This window comes from Mus pahari, chromosome 10 (assembly GCF_900095145.1).
Source record: "Mus pahari chromosome 10, PAHARI_EIJ_v1.1, whole genome shotgun sequence".
In the NCBI taxonomy this organism is placed as follows: Eukaryota; Metazoa; Chordata; class Mammalia; order Rodentia; family Muridae; genus Mus; species Mus pahari.
Genome location: NC_034599.1, coordinates 54744108 through 54754163, shown reverse-complemented (window position 1 = coordinate 54754163; position 10056 = coordinate 54744108). Strand labels below are relative to the sequence as shown.

At 38.0% G+C, this 10056-nt stretch overlaps 1 protein-coding gene across 4 annotated transcripts in view; it reads right to left on the bottom strand.

Moving 5' to 3' along the window:
- The window catches only part of Myo9a (myosin IXA), a 186638-nt gene that overhangs the window by 85568 nt on the left and 91014 nt on the right, over positions 1-10056 (bottom strand). For all 4 annotated transcript variants that reach the window (XM_029543622.1, XM_021207762.2, XM_029543623.1 and 1 more), the window contains exon 16: positions 2282-2357. In XM_029543622.1, the coding sequence (XP_029399482.1) occupies positions 2282-2357 (76 nt within the window). The remainder of the gene's footprint in view (positions 1-2281; positions 2358-10056) is intronic.

Sequence of the window (10056 nt, the reverse complement as noted above, 5' to 3'; positions counted from 1 at the left end):
CAGTCTATTTGGAGCTCTGTAGGCTTCTTTTATGTTCATGGGCATTTCTTCTTTAGGTTAGGGTAGTTTTCTTCTATAATATTGTTGAAGATATTTACTGGCCCTTTAAGTTGAGAATCTTCATTCTCTTCTATACCTATCATCCTTAGGTTTGGTCTTCTCATTGTGTCCTGGATGTTTTGGGTCAGGAGCTTTTTGTTTTTTTGCATTCTCTTGTATTCTGTTGTTGTATTCTATGACTCCTGATCTCTTTCCTAAGTTTTCTAACTCCAGGTTTGTCTCCTTTTGTGATTTCTTAATTGTTTCTATTTCCATTTTTAGATTTTGCATTCAAGATTGTTCATTTCCTTCACCTCTTTGTTTTCCTGTAATTCTTTAAGGGATTTTTGTGTTTCTTCTTTAAGGGCTTGTACCTGTTTACCTGTGTTCTCCTGTATTTCTTTCAGGGAGTTATTTATTTCCTTCTTAAAGTCCTCTATCATCATCATGAGAAGTGATTTTAGATCCAGATCTTGCTTTTCCAGTGTGATAGTGTATCCAGGACTTCCTATGGTGGGAGAATTGGGTTCTGATGATGCCAAGTAACCTTGGTTTCTGTTACTTATGTTCTTATACTTTCCTCCCACTATCTGGTTATCTCTAGTGCTACGTGACCTTGGTATACCTAACTGGAGCCTGTCCTCCCTGTGATCCTGGTTATGTCAGAATTTCCTCAGAATCCAGCTGTCTCTGTGGTTCTGTGATTCTGGGATCCTATGATCCTAAGATGCTGGGTATGTCAGAGCTCCTGGTAGTCAAGCTGCCTCTGGGACCCTGAGATCCTGGTTTGGTCAAGCTCCTGTGATCCTGTGATCCTGTATGTGTTAGAGCCCCTGGGAATGGAGCTTCCTCTGGTTATTGTGGGAATGGCTGCAGAGTTCCCACCAAAGTTCTGCTCAAGGCAACAGCCCAGACCAGAAGGAACCTGTGCCTCTGGTTGGGCAGAGTTTCCATGTGCCTGGGTCCTCCTGGACCCAGTTACTCCCAGTGTTGGAGACTACAAGTCAATCGTAAATATGAATAGTTGACCAATTCAAAACAAAAAACTTGGAAGGAGGCCAGGCATGGTGGTTCCAGCCTGCTGGAACAATGGACAGAGGGATCTCTGGGAGTTAGGGGCTAGGCTAATCTACATAGTGAGTTCCAGCACACCCAAAGGATTTTAGTTTGGTTTTTTAATGTTGTATGTGCAGTGGATAGAAGAATAATTGACATGTACTTTAAACTAATGAATGAATATATTCTACATGTTCAAATGTTATTAGTGTACTTTATTTTCAAGAGTTTCAAGTTTTCCTTCTCAGTATTTATAGGACTCTTTCCTTTCTCTTAAGAATATTACTTGTACCCGTCTTTCCCCCCTTCATACCTAGATAGTTTTCTTCCTAGGATTTGTGCTGTTTGTTTTTGTTTTAATTCTGTTTTTTCAGAGTTGGAGGATCAGAAATTCAAGATCATCTCTGGTTACATAGAAAGCTCTAAGACAGACTATACAATATGATACACTGTCTCAAACAAACCAAGAAGCAAACAGAATAGAAATCCCAGGGTGGGAATCGCAAGACAGCCCAGAGTATAAGGCACTTGCTGTCAAGCCTGATAATATTAGTTTGATATCTGGGTCCTCAATGGGTGAAGGAGAGAAATTGGTCCTCCACATTTTCCTCACTTTTTCAAACACATCCTATGCACATTTCCCAATCCCAACAAAGGCAAAGTAAATAAATAAAATTTTAAAGCAAAATCTGTGAACAGGAGAGGCAACTCAGTGCTTTCTGTACTTGGTGCATAAGTCTTGAGAATCTGAGAAAGAACCCCACAACTAATGTAAAAGCTAGATGCCATAACACATCTATAAACCCAGTACTCCTATGCTAAGACACAAGGCAAAGCCAAAACAATCTCCAGAAACCTGTGAGGCAAATAGCCTGATGTATACAGTACTGAACAACAAAGAGATCCAGTCACCACAAAAAAGGTAAAATACAGAACTGACATCCAAGGCTGTCTTCTGAGCATCACACATGTGCCATGATACATTCACCCTTACCCACACAAGCATGTACACAACACATTCTCACAAATATACAAAAACATAAATCTGAGTGGGTTGTACACATCTATAATCCTAACACTCAGCCTGAGGCAGAAAAATCACAGGCTACCAGGCTATATAGTAATATCCAAAAATATGAGATAGTTATTTATTTCATCTTGCCTTGTAAACATATACCAAACTTACTGTTGATTTTTTTCATTTAGAGTGTTCATGCCTTGAAGATCAGAAAGGGGTGTTCTTGGGTTTTTTCGGGTTATACCTAACAAAAGAAAAGCACAGAAACAAATTAGTGTACTTTCAAAATACTGAAGAATTAATAAACTAAGTTTTAAATATTTGATAAGTGTCAGATACTAAGAAAAGTTCTGTAACTATTACCAGCACTTGATTAAATGAAGCCAAATAGGAAATTCAACAGAAAAATTCTTATTTATTTCATTTAAGCATTACCATTAGGAAATATAAAAGTAAGCAGGCCAAAAACTAAGTATATATAAAATTCATCTATTCTGATACTCAAAACATGATTAACATGACCCCTTTGTATCACTTTTTGGCAACAAATACACTGCTGAGATGTAGCATATACTTCAGAGATCTATTGACCTTACAAATAAAGACTGAAAACCAGAGAATGTTTTTTCCTTATGGATATTTAAAATATTTTAAAAAGACTATTTTAAAACAAAATTTTCTTACAGACTCAGCAAATATAAGGTCGTTAATTTCATAATGTATATACATATAAACATTTAAGATCCATTAGGAAAAATAAATCATGCATCTTTACAGAAGACCTTTATGAAAAATGGCACAATCATACAGAGACAATCCTAAAGAGAATCTACAAAACTCTTTTATAGCTAATACATTCAGCAAAAATACAAGAAATTAAATTGATATGGAAAAATCAACTCTATTTCTATACAAATGATCAAAGAATAGTAATTCCATTCATAAAATCAAAATAATATAAACTTAATGGAAAAAGTAAAGATGTCTACATTGAGAATTATAAAACATCACTAAAAGAAAACAGGGTCAAATCAGTGAAATGATACCCATGCTCATGACTATAAAATATATTTTCAAGAAACTAATATTCCTTAAGTTAATATCCAGGTATAAATCTTTATATTATATTTTGCTTCTAAGTATACTGCTGGGTATCAGAATTATAAACAATTAAACATGTTGTTACCATGGCTGTGGTATGGTGTTTGTTCTCTTTTTTTTTTAATATATACATACTTTTCATTATTATTGATTTTATTTATTTATATTCCAGATGTTGCCCTCCCTCCTGGTCCCCTTTCCTGGAATTTTTTATCCCATTCCCCCTCCCATTTGCCTCTGAGAGGGCACCTTCCTCTCCCCACCCCCTCCCCAGGCATCCTCTTCCCTAGGGCTACAAGTCTCTACAGGATTAGGCACATCCTTTCCAACTGAGACCAGACAAGGCAGTCCTCTGCTATATGTGCCAGCCTAAGTATGCTCTTTGGTTGTTTTTGTTTGCTTTGTTTTCTAAGTGGTTTTTTTTCTTTTAATTAGATATTTTCTTTATTTACATTTCAAATGATATCCCCTTTCCTGGTTTCCCTCCCCCAGCCCCAGCCCCTGCCCCTGCTCACCAACCCACCCACTCCCACTACCCGGCCCTGGCATTCCCCTACACTGGGGCATAGAGCCTTCATAGGACCTAGGGCCTCCTTTCCCACTGATGTCCGACTAGGCCATCCTCTACTACATATGCATCTGGAGCCATGAGTCCCACCATGTGTACTATTTGGTTGGTGGTTTAGACCCTGGGAGCTTGGGGGGGTGGGGGAGACGGTTAGTTCATATTATTGTTTCTCCTATGAGGCTGCAAACCCCTTCAACTCCTTGGGTCCTTTCTCTGGCTCCTTCATTGGGGATCCTGTGCTCAGTTCCATGGATGGGTATGAGCATCCACTTCTGTATTTGTCAGGTACAGTTATATCAGGTTCCTGTCAGCAAGCACTTGTTAGCATTCACAATGGTGTCTGGGTTTGGTGATTGTATATGGGATGGATCCCCAGGTGGGGTAGTCTCTAGATGGTCATTCCTTTAGTCTCTGGGAGCTCCCAGGGGTCCAGGTTAGTAGACACTGTTGGTCTTCCTATGGGGTTGCCATCCCCTTCACTCCAGCTCCTTCAATCCTTCCCCCAACACTTCCATAGAGGTTAACATCTTTTTTTTTTTTTTTTTNATTTNTTTATTATATGTAAGTACACTGGAGCTGTCCTCAGACACCCCAGAAGAGGGAGTCAGATCTCGTTAAGGATGGTTGTGAGCCACCATGTGGTTGCTGGGATTTGAACTCTGCACCTTTGGAAGAGCAGTCAGGTGCTCTTACCTGCTGAGCCATCTCACCAGCCCCAGAGGTTAACATCTTGAGTGAGGTAACCCAGACCAAAAAGGACATGGTATATACTCACTCATAAGTGGATATTAACCAAAAGTATAGAATACCCATGATACAACCCACAAACTCTAAGAAGTTTAACAAAAAGAAGGCCCAAGTGAGGATGCTTCAATCACACTTAGGGGAACAAAATAATTACAAGAGGCAGAGGGAGGGAGGGAACTGGGTGAAGTGGGGGAAGGGGGCAGGATCTGGTATGGGGGAGAAACAGGAGAGAAACCCAAAGGGGAAGGAAAATGAATGGAAATATGCAGCCTCTGAGAGTCAGGGGGGAACCTCTAGAAAGTCTCAGAAACTTGGGATGTGAGAGGACACAATAGGGGTGATCTTAACTGAAATTTCCAGCAGTGGGAAGAGGGAATCTGAAGAGACCAGTGAAGGGATGGGGGTCACCAATCCACCTTCAAAATTTCTGACCTAGAATTGTTCCTATCTAAAAGAAATGCAGGGACAAAATGGAGCAGAGACTGAAGGAAAGGCCATCCAGTGACCAGCCCAACCTGGGATCCATTCCACAGGCAGGCATCAGACTCTAACACTATTTCTGATGCTGTGTTGTGTTTGCAGGCAGGAGCTTAGGGTCGCTGTCCTCTTGTCTCTACCAGCAGGCGATTGACAGCGATGCAGATACTCACAGCCAACCATTATTCTCTTAATATTATTTGAAAAGCATTAAATTTTCAATTTAGGGAACTCTTAATATCACTTTCCTCTACTTTTAGTTGATGATTATATATCCTAAAAAAAAAACTTTGCCCATTTTTTATTTCTTAAATTTTCTTACAAATTTAATAGCTTTAATTCTTAAATCAGCATAACTCATTTCAAGGTAACTTGTCATGGAAAGAGAGTTCTCTTTTAACAGATAAATGCCAAGTTGTTCAATGCCATTAGTTTGTTGAGCTAACCCTTTATTCCACTAAACTATCTCAGCACATTATGTTTACATGAATCTATTTTTGTACTTCTTATTTGGTTCACAGATTTCCTTCCCTCCTCTGTTCCCTTCCTTTCATTTCCCTCACTTTTTGCAATACCGTGTATTAAATCCAGGGCTTTGGGTATGCTATACAAGAGCCCTACCACTGGGCCACTCTCCACAGGAAGATGAGATTTTAAGTCTGCTACCAGGCTCATATATACCACTTTCCAAAAGTCAGAGAATTAGGAGGTGCTTATCAGGTCATTCTAAGTCAGGGTCTCTAATTAGATTGTACTCAAGCTGCCAAACAAGGCTGCAATCCTCCTGGGACTAGAATGAAGGAAGAGTCACTCTCAGGTCATCCAGTCAAGTTGCTAAGGAAACCCATTTCCTTATTACCTATTGGCTGAAGACTCTGTTGAAACACAGAATGGAGCTACTCACAACATAAAACAGTGGCTTCTCTGACAGAGATGTAAAAGCTACCAAATAAAGACATTCCAAAGATGGGAATGGTAATCTTTTCTATTATTAGAATGACACACCTGCCAAGTTCTTTTGTCACACAGACCCACTCTTGTAAAATATAGGAGAGGACTGGCTGCCTCAAAGGCATTTATAAACTTCATTTTCCAAGTATTTAGGGTTAAAAATAAATTCTGTGTATGTATTAGGTACCCTACAAGATTACTGAGTTCACGTTTTAATTCTAAAGCAATTTTTAGATTTTGACCATTTTAATAGATTAACTAGTTCCTCGCTTTCAGTTCCTTTTCTATCTCTGCTGTTATATCAACGCGGGTATATGGAATATCTTTACCTTGATTCTAAGTATTTGAAGAAACTCTAAGGTTTTTCATGCAAAACTTTAGAAAGTGGAGGCACTTAGTTGCCAAATTTTAAAAGAAAGAGGTGCAGAATTATGGCAATCTTTTTCTTTTATACAAAGTTAACAAACTGAGTTAACTTGATTGTTAACATGTTTTAGATTTCCACTGTCCCCCTAAGTTAGAAGTATTACTCTGTTTGTCATAGTTGGGCTGGCCGTATGAATTTGGAATATTAATAGTGAATACACAAAGGTGATTCTGGAACTCCAGCCTCTTCTTGTTTCCTAATCTTGAAGTACATGTTGTTAATGCTTCATGTTTATCTTATAGTATAGTGCCTTAAAGCAACAGTATAAACAAACATATTACAGATTCTTTTTTCTTTTCTTTTTTTTTTAAAGATTTATTTATTATATGTAAGTACAGTGTAGCTGTCTTCAGACACTCCAGAAGAGGGCGTCAGATCTTGTTACGGATGGTTATAAGCCACCATGTGGTTGCTGGGATTTGAACTCCAGACCTTCGGGAGAGCAGTCGGGTGCTCTTGCCCACTGAGCCATCTCACCAGCCCCCATATTACAGATTCTTATTTGCATTCTATATCACTGATTTTTAGCTTTCAACATCATGTGCTTCCTTTTCCTTTTTAAGGGTCTAATATGATGAACTTGTTTATCAGCCGGAGAAGTTCTCTGGTAGAATTTTTGAGGTTACTTATGTATACTATCATATCATCTGCAGATAGTGATACCTTTATTTCTTCTTTGCCAATTTGTATCTCCTTGATCTCTTTTCGTTGTCTTATTGTTCTAGCATGCTCATGTACTATACTGAATAGATATGGAGAGAGTGGACATCCTTGTCTTGTCCCCAATTTCACTGAGATTGCTTCAAGTATGTCTTCCTTTAATTTGATATTGGCTGTTGGTTTGCAGTAAATAGATTTTATTGTGTTTAGGTATGACCCTTGAATCCCTGATCTCTCTAATACTTTTGCATGAAGGGGCGTTGCATTTTGTCAAATGCTTTTTCTGCATCTAAGGAGATGATCATGTGATTTTTTTTTGGTTTGTTTATATAGTGGATTATGTTAATGGATTTTCATATATTAAACCAACCTTGCATCCCTAGAATGAAACCTACTCGATCATGGTGAATGATGGTTTTGATGTGTTCTTAGATTCAGTTTGCAAGAATTTTATTCAGTATTTTTGCATCAATATTCATAAGCAAGATTGGTCTGAAGTTCTCTTTTTTGGGGGGTCCTTGTGTGGTTTAGATATCAGAGTAATTGTGGCTTAAAAGAATGAGTTAGGTAGTGTTCCTTCTGTTTCTATTTTATGGAATAGTTTGAGGAAAATTGGTATCCAATCTTCTTTGAAGGTTTGGAAGAATTCTGCACTAAATTCATCTGGCCGTGAGCTTTTTTTTTTGGTTGGGAGGTTTTTAATGACTTCTTCTATTTCCTTGTGTGATATGGGCCTGTTTAGATAGTTTACCTGCTCTGAATTTAACTTTAGTATGTGGCATCTGTCTAGAAAACCATCCAGATTTTTCCCGTTTGGTTGAGTATAGGCTTTTATAGTAGAATCTGATGATTTTTTATGAATTTCCTCCATTTCTGTTACGTCTCCCTTTTCATTTCTGATTTTATTAATTTGGATACTGCCTCTTGACCCTTTAGTTTGGCTAACCTGTTGATTCTTCCAAAAAACCAGCTTATGGGTTTGCAGATTCTTTGTATTAATTTCTTTGATTCTATTTGATTGATTTCTGCCCTGAGTTTAACTATTTCCTGCCTTCTATTCCTCTTGAGTGAGTTTGCATCTTTTTGTTCTAGAGTTCTCAGGTGTACTGTTAAGTTGTTAGTGTAAGATCTGTCCAGTTTCTTTACCAGGGCACTTGGTGCTATGAAATTTCCTTTAAGCACTGCTTTCATTGTGTCCCATAAGTTTGGGTATGATGTGTCATTAAATTCCAGGAAGTCTTTTAATTTCTTTATTTCTTCCCTGACCAATTTATCATTGAGTAAAGAGTTGTTCAGTTTCCAAGTGTATGTGGGCTTTCTGTAGTTTTTGCTGTTGTTGAAGACCAGCCATAGGCCATGGTGATCTGATAGGATGCATGGTATTATTTCAATCTTTTTGTATCTGTTGAGGGTTGTTCTGTGACCAATTATATGGTCGATTTTGGAGAAGGTACAATGAGGTACTGAGAAAAAGGTGCATTCTTTTGTTTTAGGGTGAAATGTTCTGTAGATATCTGCTAAATCGATTTGGTTCATAACTTCTCTTAGTTTCACTGTATCTCTGTTTAGTTTCTGTTTTCATGGCCTGTCGATCGGTGAGAGTGGGGTATTGAAATATCGCACTATTGTTGTGTGGGGTTCGATGTGTGTTTTGAGCTTTAGTAAAGTTTCTTTTATGAATTTGGGTGATCGCGCATTTGGGGCACAGATGTTCAGAACTGAGACTTTCTCTTGGTATATTTTCCCCTTGATGAATATGAAGTGTCCTTCCTTACCTTTTTTGGTAACTTGTGGTTGAAAGTCTATTTTATTGAATATTAGGATGGCAACTCCTGGGACCCTTTGCTTGGAAAATGTTTTTCCATCATTTTACTCTGAGATAGTATCTATCTTTAATATTGAGGTGTGAGTCTTTTATACAGCAAAATGCTGATAACCAACTTCAGCAAAGTGGACAGATATAAAATTAACTCAACTGCCAGACAGTGATGATGCATGCCTTTAATCCCAGCACTTGGGAGGCAGAGGCAGGTGGATTTCTGAGTTCAAGGCCAGCCTGGTCTAAAAAGTGAGTTCCAAGACGGCCAGAAATACACAAAGAACCCCTGTCTCAAAAAAAATCAGTAACCTTCCTTTATAAAAACAATAAACAGGCTGAGAAAGAAATTAGGGAAACAACTCTCTTCACCATAGCCACAAATAATATAGAATATCTTGGGGTAACTCTAACCAAACAAGTTAAAAGACCTGTAAGACAATAACTTCAAGTCTCTCAAGAAAGAAATCAAGAAAATGGAGACATCTCCCGTGCTCATGGATTGACAGAATTAACAAGTAAAAACGGCCATCCTACCAAAGGCAATCTATAAATTCAATGCAATCCCCATCAAAATCCCAACACAATTCTTCAAGGACATGGAAAGAGCATTCTCAAATTCATCTGGAAAGGCAAAAGGTCCAGAATAACAAAAACTATTCTTAACAATAAAAACAGCTAGAGGAATCACATCCTTAACCTCAAGCTTTACTACAGAGCAAAAGTGATTAAAAAAAAACTGCATGGTACTGGTACAGAAACAGACATGTTGATTAATTGAATAGAATTGAAGACCCAGAAATAAAACCACACAATACGGTCACTTGATCTTTGACAAAGACGCCAAAAATATACAATGGAAAAAAGAAAGCATCTTCAATAAATGTTGCTGGTCTAACTGGCTGTCTGTATGTAGAAAAATGAAAATAGACCCATATTTGTCACCTTGTACAAAGCTCAAGTCCAAGTAGATCAAGGACCTCAACATGAAATGAGATACACTGATTCTAATAGAAGAGAAAGTGGGAAAGAGTCTTGGACTCCTTGGTACAGGGGGAAATTTCCTAAATAGAATTCCAAAGGCTCATGCTCTAAGATCAAGAATTGATAAATGGGACCTCATGAAACTAGAAAGTTTCTGTAAGGCAAAGGACATAGTCAATAAGACAAATCAGCAACCTACAGATTGGGAAAAA